Here is a 21,505-nt window from a genome sequence, read left to right on the forward strand (position 1 = left end):
CAGGGGAAGACGGGTGAAGAAGGGAGCACACCGAGTTTATTTTAGATTATCTAGTAACGTATTCATATTCTCAGGTTAGTTCTTAAATATTTTCCTTTGGCTTGCCAATTAATTTACCAGTTCTTCAAGGACATTTTTATTTCTTTTGTGTATCCTCCATCCCTACTCCTAGCACAAGTACTAATCGCTGCACAGTAGATGGTAAAAGCCAGGACAGAGGAAGAAGGAAGAAGAGAAGGCATATCCTAAGTACATGAAGGAAGGGAAAGGATTAAGGAAGAAGAGAGGGAGAGGAAGCTGTTCCTGAAGTGATAAAGATAAGGAGACAGAGGAAACACAGGATCACAGGCCCAAGAGAAGCTGGGAATGGTCCGTCTTGTAAAGTCGGGAAATGTTCTTAACCAGAAGATGAGAGAATGATGACATGGACAGTGTTCATTCCCGTGTTCTTCATGTTATAGATTTTTAAAAGCAGGAACATCTTAATAAAACGTTTGGAGCATGTGCAAAAATTGTGATGCTGACAAGTTATCAAAATCCTAGTGAGCTTATCTCCCTGCAGGATCCTTAAAACAGGGTTGGCAAGCTATGGCCCTTACGCCAAATATGGCCTGCTACTTGTTTCTGGAAATAAAGTTTTATTGGAGAACAGCCACACCTATTTGTTCACATATTGCCTATGGCTGCTGTCCCTCTGAAACGGTGGAGTTGCATAGTTGTGATAGAGACTGTATATGGCCTGCAAAGCCTAAAAAATTTACTAGCTGTTCCTGACAGAAACAATTTGCTAACCCCTTCTCTGAAGGAGAAAAGAGCCAACAGTTTTCCTACGGGAGATAAATATTATAGCTATTCTCTTTCGCCTCTAGTAATAAGAAACAAATAGTGACGACTGAAATTCACATCATCTCCAAAATTCATCGATGCTATCCCTCAACTCTCACCAAAGGAGTCAGCATTCATCAAGACTCTGCTACCTGTGAGATCCTCCACCTTACCACACAAGGCGAAGTGGGGAGAGAGAGAACAGGGAATGAGGAGAAATAAAAAAGAAACCAGCCACTGTTCTCTAGGAGCTGATGATCTGGTCACTAAAGCTGATCAATAGCCCCTTTGAGCCTCATTTCCTTTTCAGGCTTAGCGACAATGAAGTTGGAAAAGAGGCCCTGCTCTGTCTACCTGACTATCAAAACAAGCTGCCAGGACTATCACAGGAAAACACAAAAAAGTTCTGTGAACCTCCAAAGAAATCCCTGGGTTAACCAGGAAATCATTTACACATTTATAAGCTCAGCGCCTGGGGGGTTTAGAGGCATGATGGAGACAAAAGTCAATCAACTGCAATACATTCCAAAAGGTGTGGGCAGAAGGGGAAAATTTCAGCAGCCTCCAAGCAATTCCCCGGAAGCTAGAGACGCCTGTGTCTTATTCATTCACGGTGTGATCCAACCTGCTACGGGCCTGCCATGGAGGGCCACATTTCCAGCTGCGCATCTAACAACCTTCCCCAGCTGGACGGAAGAGCAAGGTGGGACGGTTTCATTTGAAAGGAACTCGATTCCCCTTCACTTCCCCTCCACCTCGTTCGTTTGCATCTCTTACCAATGCCTTGAAACTACACCTAGTTTAAACTACACCTAACTACAACCTAGTCCTGTTCTGGTCTGTTATCCGCCTTAGATCATAAACTCAAGAGGCCAGGGCCCACAGCTGCTGGGAAACACCGGCCCCAGCACCTGCAAATGCTTCTGGGCAGGGACCCTTACAATCGTGTCTTTCTGCAGTCACACCCTGGCTCCCACCCTAGGGACCCCAAATCCTTCACAGTTCCTCATAAATGACATGTCCTTGCTTGATGGTTCCTTTTGCCCAGCATGTCCCACATCTCTTTTAGATCAATGTCCCTAACCCACAATTTAAGGTCTAGCACACATAGCACGTCCTCCATGCGTTCCATACAAAACGAACTTTTTCACTCACACCTTAGCCCTTGGCATGCTGCACTGTAGCCTACTGTACTGCCAGACAGGAATTGTCTGAGGGCAACCCCAGGAATCCCCCTACCCTGCTTAGCCCAGGAACTGTCACATAAAGGTGTTCAATACATGTCACTAGAAAAAGGGTAAAGGCAAATATTGTTCTCGAGTAATACCAACCTGGTATCGTCCCAGAATAATCTTGGCATTACATCCAGGAGCATTTTTGCAATATACATATAAATTGAGGACTTCCCTTTTGCAGCAATTGTCTTTAAACACCTAAAAGATAAACATAATAGGTCTCATATATTGCAAAGCTTTAGAGCAACGTGAATGAAGCTATTATTAATTTGGTCTTCAAGTACATCTCAAAAGTCGGGTGGAAATTTCCAGACAGTGGTTGGAATGGAAATATCAGATTCACCGCCATAAAAAAAAGGCTGTCTCAGATACTTACTTCTGACAGACCACCAAACATACAACCCAGGTAATTCAGTGCCCAGCACAGTAGGCTGCAGTTAGGAAAATCGCATGGTGAACGTGACCCCACATGCTCAAAGGTCAGGAGGTAGGGCTGTGGCTGAAGGTGATGCTTTCAACTTCCTGTTCCAGCGTAAACATTTGTATTAGTCATCAGGTAGTGTCACTGAAACTGTGCTGACTTGCTATTTCGGCACAAACCAGGGGTTGGCAAACTTTATCCATAAAAGGTCAGATAATAAATATTTTCAGCTTTGCAGTCCACACTGCAACGTTCTCTATTGCAACGATTCAACTCTGCCAAACACAATACTTAAATGAGTGGGCATGACTGTGTTCCAATAAAACTTTATGGACACGGAAATGTGAATTTCATATCATTTTCACATGTTCACAACACATTATTCTTTTGATTTTTAAAATAAATTTTTATTTTGAAATAGTTTAAACACTCGCAAGAAGTTGCAAAAATAGTACAGAGTTCCCGCGTACCCTTCTTTTGATTTTTTTCAGCCATTAAAAATATAAAAACCATTCTTAGTTTACAGGCCATACAAAAACAGGTGTCAAGCTGGATTTGTCCCAACACACCCCATGTTGCAGCCTGCCAACCCCTGGCAGTGGTTGAGGCAGACACAAGTACAGCACTGCTCCCTGCTAGGCATTTGCAAAATGATTCATAAGAGCATCGAGAAGGAGCATGTACATCAGACTAGGTGCTCAGGGAGGTTCCTGGAGGAGGTGATGCTTGAATGTCCTGTAACGGAATTTTAAAGGAAGAAAACTGAGCATAAAAGGAAGTTTTAAGAGAGAAAAATCTTCATGACCTTGACTTAGGTAATGGCTTCTTAGACACAACACTAAAAACACAAGCGACCAAAACAAACAAACAAACAAAAGATAGATAAGACTTGACCAAAATGAAAAACTTTTGTGCTTCAAGGGACATCATCAAGGAAGTGAAAAGACAATCCACAAAATGGGAGAAAATTATTTGCACATCATATATTTGATAAGGGACTTGTATCCAGAATAAAGAATTCTTAGAACTCAACAATAAAGGATAAATAATCCACTCTAAAAATTGGCAAAGGACTTGAGTAGGCATTTCTACAAAGAAGATATACAAACGGCCAAGCACATGAAAAGATGCTCAACATCATTAATCATTAGAGAACTGCAAATCAAAACCACGAGATACCTCTTCATATCCACTAGGAAAGCTATACTCAAAAAGACAATAACAGGGCTGGCCCCGTGGCTTAGCAGTTATGTGTGGGCGCTCCGCTGCTGGCGGCCCGGGTTCGATCCCGGGCGCACACCGACGCACCGCTTCTCCGGCCATGCTGAGGCTGCATCCCACATACAGCAACTAGAAGGATGTGCAACTATGACACACAACTATCTACTGGGGCTTTGGGGGAAAAAATTAAATTAAAAAAAAAAAAAGACAATAACAAGTTGTGGCAAGCATCTGGAGAAATTAGAACTCTCATAGCTTGCTGGTAGGAATGTAAAATAGCACAGCTGCTTTGGAAAATAGTCTGGCAGTTCCTCAGAATGTTAAACATAGTTACCATATGACCCAGTAATTCCACTCGTAGGTATATACCCAAGAAAGATGTACAATTTAAAGGTAAATTCTATGGCATATGAATTATATCTCAATAAAGCTATTATCATAATAATAAAAAGAAGTTTTAGAAATTAACCAGATGAGAAAGTGAATTCCAGGAAACAGGATGTTTCATTTCTCCAAGCGACTCAATGTAACTGGAGCTAGTATAGGAAGGGGGTAAGGAGGAAGCAGGAGAAGAAACATGGAGGGGGGTCAATAAAGACCCAAACAAGACTCTCTTAGGAGTGGGGTCTGACCTGACCCCATAGCAGAGGAATATGGACTCCAAGGAAGGTCCCCCTCTCCTGCTCTCCTGCTCCAACCTCTATGTCCAGTTCAACCCAGGACACCGGCTTCTCCATCACCCAGAGAGCTGCTACACCAAAACAGTGATTGTCTTACCTCCTGAGATTTGATAACCTCCTTATCTACAGGACAGAGTGGGACTGCATTTAATTCTCTGGAGAGAAAAATAAAAACAGAGCCAGAATTAAGAGCAGACATCAACAGCTCTTCCAAGAGCAGCCCCAGCACTCCAGCCACGCTTGACCCCTTGAAGGTCCCCCTGAGCAGGCCAGGCCCTGTCTTTGCTCATGCTGTTCCCTCCTCCCAGAAGGGCCCCAGCACCCCAATTTCAGCACCTGTCTAGTCTGCCTGAAAAACTCCCCTTCTTCCTCCAGTATGCAAGTCAAACAGCAAGTCCCCCAGAGTTAAATGCCCTCTGCCAGAGCTGCCATGGCAGTCCTTGCTTATCACACTGCACCACAACCTGTCTCCACCACTAGACTGGAACGTTCTAGAGGGCAGAGACTGTGTCCTGTTCTACACTGGACCTCTGTACACTAGAGCTGAGTTTAGCAAGGTGCCTGGAACACACAGGTGCTGAATGAACAAACCCATGAATGAATGAGAATGTGCTGTTATAACCCCCTTTCCAAGTTTGATAGGGTACAACTTCCGTACTGTCCCTACATAAGCCCCAAAAGCCTGCTTCCGTGTCTCTTCTGGTCTCCTCCCTCAAAATGGCATGACCCAGGTTTTATGGCTGCCCAGGTGTGGACGGCATCCACGGCAGCGAGATCCCTTCTGGATGTGACACCATCTTTGCCTTAAGGCAGGGAAAGATCAGGGTAACTACAACACGGATCCCCATGAGATGCAGGCCCTTCCCACCACAGACTGTGCATCTGGGTTTGCCCTCGCATGCAAAGCAGGTGTGGTCTGAACTTTAAGAAAGGGTGAATATCAATAAGTGAGTAGCAAAAAAGGAAGATTATTTCTCAGGCTCTCAGAGAATGGCCCTGGGAGAGCCCCTCCTCATATTCGTGGTTCTGTGGCCAAGCACAGCAATTCCAAAAACCGCGATTACAGTCGAGTGGCCACAGAAGACGTTTAGATCCCAGGAACACCCGTGTCTGGTTCTGGCAGAGCTGCAGGCCCTGCCCACTCACCTCAGGGACAGGATGCAATGCTGGCAGAAGCGGTGCCCACAGCCTGTCTGGTGGGGGTTGTGAAGCACGGAGTGGCAGAACGCACATTTGTAGCGCTCTTCTAACTGCTCCACAAACCGGTACTCTGTGTTGGGCTCAAAGTCCAAAGAAATGGAGTTGCTGGAATTCTGGCGGATGAAACCGCAACGGACAACTCCTTGCTCCTCAGAATAAGCCATTCTGGGGGGTGAGGAGAGAAAGAAAATTAAGTGTACAAGTAGCAAAACAATTACAGCCATCAGATGTTTTAATTATTTGTTTCCTAATTAGTGACCATCACCCACATGGTCATTCTGTTATAACTTTGTAACAAGAATGACAACCTCCTGCCACTGGAGGGCTCCCACAGAGGGGAGATGTCTTTGGGTTGGTCACGTGGGAGGCTGGACCAGATGACTTCTGGCAAGATTCTATGAGACTTCAGCCCTTTGTTTGTCCACCTTTTCCAGGATGCTAAATTATGCTGTCAGTCTGGCGAAATACTTGGAGAAAATATAGCCAGGTGTTAACTACATTCTAAGCAAACTCTTGTTATGGATTTTTCTTCCACTCACCTGAGAGAATTGAAACAAATGTTTTGTTAACATTTTTGAGAAGCAAGAACCTTGCACACCAATACATGTTCTTGCAATATATAGATATAGATATAGATATATTACTACGACCAAGCCACATAATTTCTCACCTGAACTAAATAGGAGCCCATTAATTGCTTCCCCCTCCAATCCATTCTTCATACTATAGCCAGGGTGATATTTTCAAAATGCAAGTATGATTGAAGGTTATCTCCCTTCATCATTCAGTGACCTCCCAGGACTTATAGGAAAAAGTCCATAATGTGAAGCAGGCTACAAGACTGTCTCCTCCCCATCCAGCAGCATCCTGGACCTCTCCTCCCCTTGCTTTCTGCACTCTAGTCACACAGACGTTCTTTTAGTTCTTCTAATATATCATGCTGTCTCCTGCCACAGGGCCTTTGCCCAAGCTGTTGCCTCTGTCTAGAGTGCTTCCATTATCCCCTTCCAGTCCTCTTCACTTAGTTAACTCAAATTCACACTTCAAATTTCTTTTCAAGCACTATATCCTCAGGTAAGATTTCTCTTCTGCCCCCAGTCTAACAGCAGGAGGCCCACTCACCAGTCTGTAAAACACGCATGGCCTCCAGGGAGCGGCGAGGGGATAAGGTTAGGTGTGGTGTGGGGGGCGTGGGGGTTGGGGGGGCAGGGATATACTTCACTATATAATCTTTTTGAATTTTTGAACATGAATATATTACCTATTCAAAACTAAGTACATAAAAACAAAAACTAAACATCCACTCTTATATCTGTCATAGAACCAGGCTCCTTTCCTTCAGAGCAATACTTGATTTAAAATTAGACACCCATTTGTGTGATTATTTGATTTATATCTGTGCCCCTCAATCACACACAGATCGCATCTGGTCTTGCTTATTGTTGCCTCCCCAGCCCTTAGCACAGAGCCAGGCAAGGCGAACAACTCAGCTATTTGTTGAATTAATGCTTCTGAATGGACTTTTTGAAGTCCTCAACAGGACAGCTATAACTAGTGTTGGCCCCTAAGATCGTGATTCTTAATGTTTTTTGAGCAAGGACTTCCCCCTGCCTTTGAAAATTTGATGAAATCTCTAGACCTTCTCCCTATAAAATAGCACACATACCTGACATCTGGACCTTTAGGGACCCTCTGAACCCACCGGCGTCCCCCTGGTAAACAACAGCCCTGCCTCCCCAGCAGGAATGCTGTTACTTTTGGCACAGTACAAGGAGCGGTGCTTTCAGAGTATGTGGCAAATGGCTAAAGGATGGGAGGCCATCAGGGTGGTCCCTTCCATGTGGGGGTGATGTCCTTCCACATGGCTAGGGTACAGGAAGGCTTGGCCTTCAGGCTTGCTTGCTTTGGCTTGCTCTTCAGATCCCTCATGATTCTCCTGCAGCTGATAAGGTCACCTGGGCCTGGAAGCAGCTGTGTGGCCTGCCATGTAGGCGAGAGATGGGTGGCCCACGCGATACTCAGCTCTGCTCGAGTCGGCTGCAGGCCTCTCTCACCCCTGGAGTGTCTGAGAATGGGGTGGGACCTGGGCGAATAGAGTAGAGTAAGCAACCGGCCTCTTTCAGCAAATAAAGCTTTCTCTCCAGAGGGCCCAGCAGACCAGGGGATTTTTTTTTATCCTGGGGTTTGAGACCAAAACACCACCTTTTCCTCTCTGCATGTGTTTCCTGCAGAACTTCAAGGGTGGCAGGTGAGCAGTACAAGATGTGACTGTTCCCCTTTTAACATGGTTTACTCTTGGGATTTAACAAGAGTTTTAATTATGAGGATAAAGAGACACAGAACTTGATTTACATGCACAACCCTAATAACCAAGACCCACCTTTCTCTCAGAGAAGTGAAAGAAGCAACTACAAACCGCCCTACTCTGCCCTGTGTTCTCTAGTCCCAAGGGAGGTCAATAGTTCACGTCCTATGCCCCTCTAGGATTCTCTCCTGAGACCAGGCTCATGTCTGCGTCACTCGGCATCTAAATTTGGGCTCTCAGAGATGTACCCTAAAGCAACTGGCTTACTCAGCCCCCAGAACAAGGCTGTAGGATGTACAAAACTCAGTTCAGCTTCCCCTCCACTACATTCTGTCCTCTTTCCTAGAACAAAAATGTAATGCGTTCATTTGTGTGTCTGTCCATCTTTCTCTACAACAGTAGTTTTTAAACTTTTTGGTCTCAGGACTCCCCTTTAGACTCTTAAAAATTGAAGACCCAAAGACCCAGAATAGCCAACACAATATTGAAGGAGTAGCACAAAATTAGAAGATTGACACTACCAGACTTCAAGACTTACTATAAATATAATAATCAAGACAGCGTGGTATTGGTGAAAGAAGAGACAAATAGAGCAATGGAACAGAATAGAGAGCCGAGAAATGGACCCATGTACATACAGTCAACTGACCTTTGCCAAAGGAGCAAAGGCAATCCAATGGAAGAAAGATAGTCTTTTCACAAATGGCAGAGGAACAACTAAACATCCACATGTGAAAAAATGAATCTAGACAAACTTTACATCCTTCACACAAATTAAGTCAAAATGGATCACAGACCTAAATGTAAAACGCAAAACTATTAAACTCCTAGATGATAACATAGGAGAAAATCTAGATAACCTTAGGTTTGGCAATGACTGTTTAGATCCAATATCAAAATCATAATCCGTGAAAGAAAGAAAGATAAACTGGACTTCATTAAAATTAAAAATTTCTGCTCTGTGAAGAGATTGTCAGGAGAATGAGAAGACAAGCCACAAACTGGGAGAAAATATTTGCAAAAGACACATCTGATAAAAGACTGTTATTCAAAATACACCTCACCAAAGAAGATATACAGATGGCAAATAAGCATATGAAAAAGTGCTCCACATCACATGTCATCAGGGAACTGCAAATTAAAATGAGATACCACTATACACCCATTAGAATGGCCAAAATCCACAACACTGACACCACCAAATACTGGTGAGGGTGTGGAGCAACAGGTACTGTCATACGTCGCTGGTAGAAATGTAACACTTTGGAAGACAATTTGGCAGTTTCCCACAAAACTAAACACACTCTTACCACCTGATCTAGCAATTACACTCCTTGGTATTTATTTACTCAAGGGAGCTAGAAACTTATGTCCACATAAAACCCTGCACATGGATGTTTATAGGAGCTTTATTCATAATTTCCAAAACTTAGAAGCAAGTGGGATGTCCTCCAGTAGGTGAATGGATAAACTGTGGTACATCCAGACAATGGAATATTATTCAGTGCTAAAAAGAAATGAGCTATCAAGCCATGCATGAAAAGACATAGAGGAAACTTAAATGCATATTATTAAGTGAAATGAGTCAATCTGAAAAGGCTATTTACTATATGATTCCAAGTATTTGACATTCTGGAAAAGGCAAAATTATGAAGGCAGTAAAAAGATCAGTGGTTGCCAGGGATTAGGGTGGAGGGAGGGAGAGATGAACAGATGGATCACAGAGGATTTTAAGGGCAGTGAAAATACTCTGTATGAAACTGTAATGGTGAATACATGTCATTACACATTTGTCCAAATCCAAAGAATGCAAGAGTGAACCCTAACGTAAACTATGGACTATGGTGTGTTGAATGAAGGGTAGCAGAATATACCACCCCAAACTATGACTGTGGAAGTTCAGGACACGCTGCCCCAAAATATGCTGCTTTAGTATATTGATTCTTTTCAGCTGTAGACACTTGAAAAGCAGCAAATGCAGAAAGAGGCTTTCTTTGAACACATTATCTGCCTAAAGACAGATCCTCCAAAAGGAACTCAATTATCATAAATCCCCTCTCTGGGAGTTTCATCAACCAGGGAAGACTAACTCAGATCACCAGAAGAAACCAGAAGTTGACACCCAGACAAACTTCATCACAAACTATCATATCTCCCATCTATTCTTCTAAGGGCCCATTCATCTTTCCTAAAAACCATTTACTCTCCCCTAAGAGGCCTACATCCCCCATCCCTTTTCCCTCTTAAGATGGTATTCAAGCTTGAATTCTAAGTCACCTCAGAGAGTTACTATTTTTCCCTGGGTATCTCCCATATACACATGAGGTATATATGTTAATAAACTTCTATTTGTTTTTCCCTTTTTAATCTGTCTTTTATTACAGAGGTCTCAGCTAAGAGCTCAGAGGGTAAAGGGAAAATTACTCCCCTACACAATGTAGGTTCATCAACTGTAACAAACATACCACTCTGGTGGGGGAATGTTGATAATGGAAGAGGCTGTGCATGTGTGAGGGCAGGGGGTATATGGGAAATCTCTGTACCTTCCACTCACCTCTCACTTTGCTGTGAACCTAAAACTGCTCTGAAAAATAAAGTCTCTTGAAAAAAAATTGATGACCCAAAGAGTTTTTGTTTATGTGGGTTATTTATATCTATTGATAATACCATCTTTGAGATTAAAATTGAGGAATTTAAAAAAAATTTCTCTATTAATTCACTTCAAGATAATGAGCCAATTACATGTTAACATCAATAATATTTTTATGAGAAATAACCATTTTCTAAAACAAAAAAATTTAGTGAGAAGAGTGGCATTGTTTTGCATTTTTGCACATCTCTGTGCTTAACAGAAGATAGGAGGATTCTCATTTCTACTCCTGTATTCAGTCTTTGCAGTATCACACGTCATGTAGCTTCTGGAAAATATCACTGTACACTCATGAAAGAAGGAGAGTAAAAATGGCAAATGATATCTTAGAATTCTTATGAAGAGAGTTTTACCCATGCAGAACCCCCTGAAAGGGTCTCAGGGAGCCCCAGGCAGTGGTGTGGTGATAAATGTTTAAAAATCTCCTCTTCTGGGTGAAGAGCTCCAGTCTGTAAAATTTACCAATTTCTGTGTCTGAACATACCTGAACTAAGTAAGAGCCCATGAGCTGCTTTCCCAGGAAGAGCTGCTCCAGCACCCCCCAGGACCCCGGAAACATACTTTGGGAGCCGCTGCTCTATCAGGCTGCTGGGGAGCCTGTGTCTTGTCAGTCTTTGTACTGGCAGGGCCCAGCACGTGTGTGACCCTCACAGACAGTCTCCTTGTTCCTTCTCAACTGCCAGCAGAGGCCTGAGGACCAGATGCCCTGTCCTCCCTCTAATTTGTTGTCCTGTCCAGTATTTGTTTTTATGAAATTGAGTTTTTATCTCATCAGACATTTAAAATAACAAGCACTTATGTTCTGCTATACATATGGATTTTAGATGTTTCAGGGCACTGTTCTCGTATATAAGCTGAGCTGTGATGTGTCCCAGGGCAGGGTCTATCTCCTTCCTCTGAAGCTTCCTCACACCCATGACCTGGCTCCAAAAATGGAATCAATCCACTGTGCTCACTGACCTGAGAGTGCCCTAATAATAGCACAATAAAGGCTGATGTTTGTCTAACAAATATATTTCTCTAATTAATTCAACATTTCCAGCTAGTACTCTGTCATTCCCCGGCAATTATTTAGTGGAAATGAATAAGAGTTCCATTTTATTAAAATCTTTCCCCTTTGGGTATAATAGCTTATGTAACAAGAATAACAAAAGACTTCAGTTCTTGCAAATAAGAAGATCAAGTCATCAAAATTATTATTAGAGCTTGTGTATTTCCTTACGGCAGTTAACAGTTCCATCGATCGAATGTACAGTGTGGTCCTCTTGCTAAAGAGTTATTAACTCAAACCAATACGGCAAGAGAAAATCACGTCCCTTCCTCTCCCTAAGAACTTAGTGAGTTTCTTTTAAACACCTTTTTTTTTTTTTTTGTGAGGAAGATCAGCCCTGAACTAACATCCACGCCAATCCTCCTCTTTTTCGCTGAGGAAGACTGGCCCTGGGCTCACATCGGTGCCTATCTTCCTCCACTTTATATGGGACCCCGCCACAGACAGCCTGACAAGTGGTACATTGGTGCACGCCCGGGATCCGAACCCGGGCCGCCAGCAGCGGAGTGCGTGCACTTAACCACGACGCCATGGGGCCGGCCCCCAAAACACCATTTTTTAGCTTCACAAGTTGATGCACCTTTTCCCTAAGAATTTCCTAGCAATTCCAAAGGAAAGCTGTGGACATCATGATTTAAATTCTTTACTTACTCATTTCTTCTGATTCATTTTTGCAGAACACATAATAAACAGTCTAACATTCTGAAGCAGTGTGAGTTTAGCTTTTAGTTACAATAAAAAGGACACGTATCTAGCAGAATTCAGTCTCAGGTTGAACAAAGAAAGGTAGGTCCTTGTCTGTCTGTCCACATACTTCCACAGCCTTCCAACATCTTATTTAGATTAATGGAGGCCTGGAAAATCGGGAACGTTTTTATAAATTACATTACACTTCGTAAGATATAAGCCCAGGAACTATGTCTCCAGAGTTTTCAAGTTCTGATTCTTGGGAGTTACTGGTTACTATAGTTGAATTTCAGAGTGAAAAGAGCACAGGGCCAGAGACCTGGGCTTGATCCCTGCTCTGCCACTCACCAGCTATGAAACTTTGGGCAAGACACCCCCACAGCTCCCTCATTTGTACATCCCCGCACGGATTCGGCACGTGCGTGTCCTGGACTGGGTCTCCAGAATGCAGAGACCTGTGACACCACATCCGTCCTTGAAGGCCTCCAAGTTGAGCAGAGGAAATCAGACACGGGTATGATACATTACAATATCCCAGTGGCAAGCACCAAAAAGAGAGATTTAAACAGAGGACTGTTGAAGCCCAGATGAGAGGGAGTTGACACTTTCTGAGGTGTCTGTGCTGATTTCCACAGAGAATAAAACATCTCAGCTGGTCTTGAAGAAGGGGAAGGTATTTTCTAGATGAAGCAGATAAGAGAATTTCCCAGAGTGTATCATAAAATTTCTGGAATGGTTAATAGTTAGCTGTAGCTGAGGGGAATTAAGGGATCATGCCAGTCATTTACCTGTTTGCTGCTAGATCCACCACTCTCTGCTCTTCTTCTGCCCTGGTCTGCATCTTGAGGTGGGGTGAGAGTCGACCCCCCACGAACTCTGTTTCCCAGGCTCCTTGGCTTCTGTCTAGGTTCAGCCAACGAGAGGCACTGTCAGGAGACTGAAGGGTGGGAGGATGGGAGAAGCTAGGGTATTTCTCCTACATCCCCTGGTGTTGGGCAGCATCTCAACAGTGACTGGGTGTCCTCCACAGCTTTAATCACCACTAGATGGCCCCTCTCTCTGTGGACTATTTCCCGCCAGGCAGGCCCAGTGTGGTCCCCAGCTCCTCAGCATTGGAAATACCATTTCCTCCTTTGTCCCTTCAGCTCTCGAGGGGGTGGGCAGCTTCCTCTAGGACTCATCTTGGAGGTGCCTCACTCTGAGTTTCCTGTTTGATTTCTCAGCTTTGCCATCACCTGTGTAGCTGATTCCTGTGTAACTAAATTCTCTATTGGAAACACCTAAAAAGGTCTTTGTGAGCTATAAGGGTAGAGAGAGATTGGGGAGGAGCACATCGTGAAGTGCCCTAAATGGATGCCACAGTCAGGAATTCCAAATTTTATCCCACGGTTTTGTTTTGTTTTTTGCAGGGAAAGATTCACCCTGAGCTAACATCTGTTGCCAATCTTCCTCTCTCTCTGTTTTTTTTTCTCTCCCCAAAGCCCCAGTACATAGTTGTATATTCTAGTTGTAAGTCCTTCTAGTTCTTCTATGTGAGCTCCTGCCACAGCATGGCTACCGACAGAAGAGCAGTGAGGTTCCACGCCTGGGAACCGAACCCAGGCAGCAGAAGCAGAGCGTGCGGAATTTTAACTACTAGACCATCAGGGCTGGCTCACTCCATGGTTTTGATCTTTTTGGGGATGATAAACACAGAGGACAGGCCCACACAGGGATTTAAGGGAAAAGGCTATTATAACAGACCAAAGGAGGATGATGACGGCCTGATCCAAGACAGAGCAAAGAGAAGCCATGTTTGTAAGGCCTTTCAGAGTTAAATGCATTGATTTAGAAATGGGATCAATGGAAGGGCTGAGAGAGAGGACAGTGGAGGATGATGCCCAGGTTCCAGTCTGGAAGACTGGGTAAATGACGGCACCAATGGGAGAGGATGAAGGAGAGAAGCAAAGGACATGGGCAGGAGAATATCCAGGCTGGGGTGCCTTAGGGGCAGTCTTAAGGGAATGGGGGTGAGTTAGACCAGCTGACATCTAACAGGTCTTCCAGAATAAATTATATGATTCCTACGAATGGCCATATTTCCTTTGTAGCATCAATAATTGTTTTAAAACTGCTCAATGCATTAAATTTTTTTCACTTCACAAATAATTTGGTTGTCTTTTAGCGAGGGCATTTGACGTAATAGGTTTAAATCTATGTCAGGAAATAAGATCTGGAGAGAGAACGCATCTCAGAGAGACAGCAATGGGAAAACTCCTTGAAGCTAGTACTGAAGTCTGCTGTCTGGTCCTTCCCACTCACACCTGGCGCTGTGGCACAGCCCTTGTGTTACTACCTATTTGGGATTTAATCAGTGCTGTTTCCCCCAAAGTAACCCCCATTCAGTGACCCTCCACCCCTTACTAGGTCTGAGATGCATACTGCTAATGAGTAGATTAGACAAAAACTCATAGGGTCCAGGGGCTGTTGTTAAATGTGCAGTGGTGCCTGGAAAGAGCTTGAGCACTGTGGGCGAGGCCTACAGCCTTTCCCCAAGGCCCCTCTGTAAGGGGAGGCTACTGAGAGCTGCAGAATCAGGAGAGACTGCTGTCTCTGGGAGGGAAACTTACGGGGCCTGAGTGATAAGGTGGGGGCACAAAGCTGGCCAGGTGCCCCAGGACGGTCCTTGAGCCATGGGCAACTGAGGGGCAATACCACACTGGCCAATCATAGGATTGATACCGGCTCAGCACAAGGTTGACATAAGGGAAGCCATATTGTAGAAAAGAAACCATACTGTAACTTTGAATGACCTCTGATTAACTAACCCAGCTGTGATAAGTCAGTAACTTTGTTCTTTTGAGTTCCTTAGGAATGTGATGACCCCTGGGCAGAGAGTCTATGCTGATAGCCATCATCAGTGAAAACTGAAAGATCAGGGTATAGGGCGTTGCTCTGGTCTCTCATGCATATCCAGTAAAACAAAAGATTATCAGGAACTAAGACCAGATGTCTGCCCCACCTGGAGACCAGACCTCTCCCCCACCCGGAGACCAGCCCCCTATATAACTTGTGTTCTCTAAGATTGTTCTTTCGGACATTAGTCTTCCTCCTTGCTAGCACGCTGTAATAAAACCCTTTCTCTCCTACCACCTTGCCTCTTGACTATTGGCATGTCTTGCCGTGGGCAGACGACCCCCACCTTTGGCGGTAACAGGATGGGCCGCTTGAAGGCAAACTGCCCATTTCTCAGCTCAGATTGGGCCTCGCCAGAAGCATAAGGAGTCAACTCCCTGACGCTGACGTTCAGCAATAGGGGGCAGGTGAAAATATGTTACTCCTCACACCCACGAAGGGTCCTGGGCTTAAATGAAAGGAAGAGAGGTTGTGGTTAGTGATAAGGACAAGTTCAAAGGACAAATCCCAACATGCAGTGACCCAAGGAGACCCTGGAATCTGTGCCCTGGGCAATGTCCTAAAAGGTAAAAGCCCTGGCTCAGATAGCCAGATGCTCACCTACTAGAAGGATACGCAGTTCCCTCTCTCAAAGTCGCTTCTGGCCCTTGAATTCTGAGATTCTGCCCTTCCAGGAAGAACAGTTACTACCAGGAAATTAAAAAAAAAGAAGAAGAAGAGGAGGAGGAAGAGGCAGAAGAAGAAAAGCACTTTATCTAGTATGTTATCCCCATGGCACAAGGGAGAACCGAGATGAGCTCGAAGTTGTCACCAAAGCCTCTGTCTGCGACGGCCCAGAAAGATCTTTCCTCTGAAGATGAAACCCCTCAAGACAACTGCTAGGCCTCTGCTCCAGCCCTGGATCTTCTCTTCCTCTCCACTGTTCCCATAGCTTTAACACAACAACAACAATACAACCACCCTGTGACTTCTGGGAGAAACTGGTTTTATTTTCATTAACCTTTAACCACGCTGGTTAGACAAAGAGGAAGAGCCTTGGAGAAACGCAGAAGTAACGCAGCCATTTTCCATCAGGCCTAATGTGGCATGGAGACCACGCAGAGACCGGGTGACCCCACAACAGCCAGATGATATGTGACAATGGCCCACCAACCCACTGTCCTACCCACGGATGGCTGGCTTTGGGGTTTCAGAGGAAGAGGTAGAGTGTGTTTTCTTTTCTTTTTCTTACACTTTCACAGAAGACGGTTTTCTTGAACACAGGATGAATGATGTGGGTGTGATTTTAATTCCTTTGAAGAGAAGTGTGATTTCTCTCCAAGTCGTCAGGAAACGTCTGGTTCCTCATTTTCCTGGGAGTGCAGGAAAGCACTGTTGCTGAAGAGAAGGGAGTTCAACAGCTGAAAGGCATCCCCGCCCCCTCCTGGGCCCAGCAGCTGCTGCTGCCTTAACGTGAGTCTCACTCAGAGGGAAGCCTTGACTAGAACTCACTCTTACGCTCAGAACCATCCAGAGTCCACCTGGCTCCAAGTGATGCTGCAGGAAACCTTTTAGATTTGCTCTCAGAACTTAGACCAAGAGAAAAAAAAATAAAGAAAACACTACTGATCTTCCCACACAAAAGCTTCCCCTTTAGGAAGCTCTGACTTCAGGACTCTCAGCTCCAACTCTATCACAGTCCCCACAGCTGTCGAGGTCAGCTCAGCGAGTTCCTCAAGGGAGGGGCTGTCCTCATTAGTCTCCAGATCTCAGAGCCAGCCCTACGCCTGGCACAGAGTACACAATCAATGTTTGGTAAAGAAGAAGGGAAATTCACAAGTAATGTGAGGCCTCAGTGGAAAAGGGCTGTTGGAAGCAGAGCCATTAAGACGGACAAATCTGAATGAAGCAGCCAGAGGGCAAGGGGATGATATGAAAAGATGTGAATGGAACCTAAGGGCTGGAATTGGCTATGGGTCAGGATTACCCTTACTGAGGCTATGTCTAGGCTCAGAGCCAGCAAATTTACATGCATTGTCTCATTTTAATCCTGAGAGCAACCCCATGACTATACATTATTATTATCATCTCCATTTTTCAAATGAGGCAACTTGGAGAGGTCCTATGGCCAGGAAGCGGTGGACGCCCTCAGGGGATAAGGAGGAGCTGGGCTGCCCCCTTGCTTCTCCACGGTCCGCCAAGAGGCGGTGTGGTATGGTGGGGACCACGAGTGGACCTGCCTGGGTTCAGCTGGAGCTGTCCCTGAATAACCACGTGACCTCAGGCAAGTTACTTAGTCTCTATGCTTCTCATTTTCTTCATCTGTAAAATGGTGATAAGGACAATAGCAGTTACCTCAGAGAATTTCTGAAGATTAAGTAAGTTATTACTATATATTAGGGTTCAGCTGGCCCACCACTTGTTTTTGTAAATAAAGTTTTATCAGAACACAGTCACACTCATTCGTTTACACATCGTCTATGGTTGTTTTTGTGCTACCGTGGCAGAGTTGAGCAGCTGTGCCACAGACCAGATGGCCCAAAGCCTAAAATATTTACTCTTTGGATCTTTACAGAAAAAGTTTTCCGACACCCCTATGCATGAAGAGCTGATAGTGATGGTACATAGTAAGTGCTATGAGGGCTGCTATTATTATTATTGTTAAGCATTTGCCCCAGAGCCCCTCCATCAATGTCCCCCACTCTGAGGATAACCTGACTGCCTGACATGCCAGGCACTGTATCAGGCTCCGGGTGCCAGGGAGGGACAAGACAGAGATGGTCCAAGTCTACTCTTGTAGGGCTGACAACCTAATGGAGGAGACAAGGGAATAACAAACAAAGGAGGTAATTACAGACTGTGATAAATTCTTTGAAGAAAATAAGCAGGAAGTTGAGATGAGCAACAGGGGCAGCCACTGTAGACTAGAAGGCCTCATGGAGGAGGTGACACGTGAACAGCAACCAGAAGGATGAGAAGAAACAAGTGCAAGGAGTGGCAGGAAGGACATTCCAGGCTGAGGGGACAGCAAGGGTAACAATCAGTTCTGGGAAACCGCTTGCCATATCTGAGAAACAGGAAGCCAGTGTCGCCTAAGTGTGGGGGACGAGAGGAGGAGCCAGGGAGACAGGGCAGGAGCCAGATCCCACGGGCCGCTGGCCCACAAGAAGGAGTCTGGGTCTATTCTAAGGGCAGAGCAATGGGAAGCAGCATGAATATTTTAAGGAGCCAACGGCAGTGTCCGCTTTGGAATCTAAAAAGACCGTTCTGGACGCTGAATGGGAGAACGGACCGTGGAAGGCCCGGGGCAGCGGAGAGAGAGGATAGGAGGCTGACACACATCCAGGCAGAGATGCTGCAGTGGTGGGGGAGAGGTGGCGCAGACCAGGACTATGGTAGTGGCAGGGAAACGGAGCAAACGCGGGTATTCAGGATATATTTTCACAATTGAATCAAGAGGACTCGGCGACTGAGTGTGAGGCTTGAAGTTGGGGAGGAACTGAGGCCACCTCTAGGATTAGGGCCCTGACACCTCGGCAGAGGTGGTGCTGTTCACCGAGGTGCGGGAAGTGAGGGCAAAGGGAGGGGAGTCAGGAGGTGCCGGGGACCACAGGAGAAACCTAATCCTTTTCCTGGTGACACCTCTGCAAGTGAGAGACAAATCCCTCGGCTCCCTTGAGACCTGCCAAAATATTCCCATCTCCTTCCCACATTCTTTTCATGCTGTCATGTGTGTCCTCACGCACCTGTGTGGTGTGAATGGACTTTGCTTTTTCCGTATCCCCTTATTTCTACCCCCATCCCCTTGTCCGGGCCCAGAAGTGAAAGTGATGCGCAGTAGCCTCATCACAGAGCTGAGTCCTGTGAGCCCACCCCCCTTCCCCTCCACTGTCCCTTCCCCACTAAGGCTCAGTACTCCTATTAAGGCTTGAGTCACACTAGCACCCTGTGGGTGGGCATAGCACACAGTGGACTGATCTTCACTTGTAGGCACAAGCTGTACGTATTTCCATGGTTTTTCCAGACACCACCCCCTCCCCATCACAAGGTGCTGCTCCCCCTCACCTGGGACCCTTAACTAAGCTAACTGCTCTTCCTCTACCCAGAGCTGCCTTTCTGTTGCCATTTTTCTCATTTCTCTATTTCATCCTCTAAACACATTTTCCTTCTCCCTTCTCCCAAAGCATTATTTCGAATTCATGGTTACATTGGACTATCTCCCACTAAACATTCATTCATCCAGTCAGTCACTTTCTGTCAATCATTCCTGTGCTGGGAACCGACTACTGCAGACACTGATGGGAAACAGAAATGGAGGGCCCGGATTCCTCACTCCACCCCCCACCACCCCCACCTGGGAGTGGCCTTCTGTCCACTCACCAACCTCAGCCCAGCAACACCCCCACCGGCCACTTTCTCCCCCTCCCCTCCCTTCCATTCCTGGCTCCAGTCTCCAGAGCCTGCAGACCTGTGTCCCTCATCAGATCCCATTGGCACCTCCCTGAGACCCACCACCCCTGCAAGTTCATCTGCCCTTGAACAAGCTGGGGGCCCGAATCATCCGGGTGTTGGCGGTGGGGGGTTTGTAAAAGCATATTATACTATTCTGAGGATTTAAACTGTAATCACATAGTCAGACTTGCTGATTGGTCTCTCCTAAATTGCTGCCCTCCTGCCCTTTATGTGGCATTTGGCACTTCCTTCTTGAAACTCCCTGATCCCTTGGTCCTGGGGACACTGTACTTTTGGTTCTCCTCCCACCCCTGACCACAGCTCTAGGAGGCTCCTGCAGGGCTCCCCTAAGTCTAGGTCAGCCCTTGCCCTTAGTTCTTGCCACAACTCGCACCTTTCCTCACTTGAAAGGCTCCCTCATCCCCAGCCGGACTGTATTTCCGAATGAGGGTGGGGATGCCCACTTCATCGCGTCATGGGGCTATCATCTCAGAGTCACAGTTCCCTCCCCCTTCCTGACCATCCTACTTTCTCACACAGACAGGCAGACAGAGCACACACTCTCGGAAAGTGATGGAGATTCCAGTGGCCCCACAAGCAGAGTGACAGGGGAGCCTGGATACACAGCCAACAGACAAGAGTTTAGAGTTAGCTTGGAATTCAGGCTTTTTAAGTGAGGACTGGGCCCAGCCTTGGTCCAGCCTCACCCTCCATGGCCTAAGGGTGGTTTGAGGAAAGGGGAGTGACGTAAGACCAGCCTAGATAGGTTACAGAACAGACATCCAAGGAGGATTCAGAAACCTTGGCTTGACCTTTTGGTGACTTTTAGCTACCAAAGGTCAACATCGTTCTAGCTGTGCCTCATCTTCCCACAAATGCTCATGCACAGCTGCCTTTGTGTTAGGTTCATAGCTCCAAAGCTGACCACAGATGTGTGATGTACTGTCAACTGCCAACTGCCCCAGAGCTGGGGGAGTCTATGGCTGGGGCATGAGTCTATGTTCTGTGAGAGGCAGATGGGGCAATCCCCTCCTGACCAGTGGGGGGCTAGCTCTGGCCCAGGCCCAGGGAGAGAGCAGATGGGACCAGAGGCGGCCCTCTCACCCCAGGCCTGAGGGGAGAAGCTTCCTGAGGTCTACAACCCCAGGGACACCCCAGATGCCCAGCCCACACATGGGCAGGCATCCTAGAGTCCGGATCACAGGACACTGTAGCCCCTCAGCACAACACTTGACATGGGGCTCCTGGGTCTGATGGGCTTGAGCAGGACAACGGAAGAGGGAGAGCAGGGGGGAGCTCAGAGAGGGGACCCAAGAGAAGCAGAAAGAATTTGAAAGAGTGGCTTTTCCCCCCACAACTGAGCCAGTCAACTGCGGAAGGACTTAAGGGATCAGCTAGCTAAAGGTTTCACAGTTTTTTAAAAACAGTGAAACTCATCATACCAAATCTCATGCAGAAACATCAGTAAATAAAAGAGCGTACAGAGGAACTGTTCTGGCTGAAGCAAGGCCCACTGGGTTTCCTATGATCTACACCACTCTGGCAGCTCTTTTAGGTAATCTTAGGGGTTCCACAGTTTGAGTTTTCAAGATAATAATAATAATACCACCTTGCACATACTAGTACTTTGCAGTTTGTATTTTTACAAATAACATCACACCCATTCCTTACACTAACCCTGTGGCAATATTATCATCGTCATATCTCAGATGAAGTACCAGAGGCCCTGAGTTGCCCCAAATCCCACAGCTAGCACATGGTGGAGCAGGAACTTGAATCTAGGCTTTCTGATTCCAAGTCCAGCGCTCTTTGCCCTGTGTCATGGCTAGAAGAAAATGTACCGTATCCCAACCAGAACCAAAAGGGAGGTCTTGATGAGAAGCCGTACAGCCTAGAGACCAGCT

At 45.9% G+C, this 21,505-nt stretch overlaps 1 protein-coding gene across 2 annotated transcripts in view; it reads right to left on the bottom strand.

Moving 5' to 3' along the window:
- TRAF5 (TNF receptor associated factor 5) overlaps positions 1-21,505 on the bottom strand; it is a 45,168-nt gene that overhangs the window by 11,939 nt on the left and 11,724 nt on the right. Inside the window, exons 1-4 of one of the 2 annotated variants that reach the window (XM_087439431.1) lie at positions 13,064-13,185; positions 5,529-5,747; positions 4,480-4,537; positions 2,157-2,258 (exon numbers count right to left, since the gene is read on the bottom strand). In XM_087439431.1, coding sequence (XP_087295557.1) covers positions 2,157-2,258; positions 4,480-4,537; positions 5,529-5,747; positions 13,064-13,116 — 432 coding nt within the window. In that variant the 5' untranslated portion in view covers positions 13,117-13,185. Of the gene's footprint in view, positions 1-2,156; positions 2,259-4,479; positions 4,538-5,528; positions 5,748-13,063; positions 13,186-21,505 lie in introns of those variants that run through there. The other variant, XM_004424880.3, reaches the window with a different exon arrangement.

This window comes from Ceratotherium simum, chromosome 2 (genome assembly GCF_057802395.1).
Source record: "Ceratotherium simum simum isolate JZ-2026a chromosome 2, ASM5780239v1, whole genome shotgun sequence".
Classification (NCBI taxonomy): domain Eukaryota; kingdom Metazoa; phylum Chordata; class Mammalia; order Perissodactyla; family Rhinocerotidae; genus Ceratotherium; species Ceratotherium simum.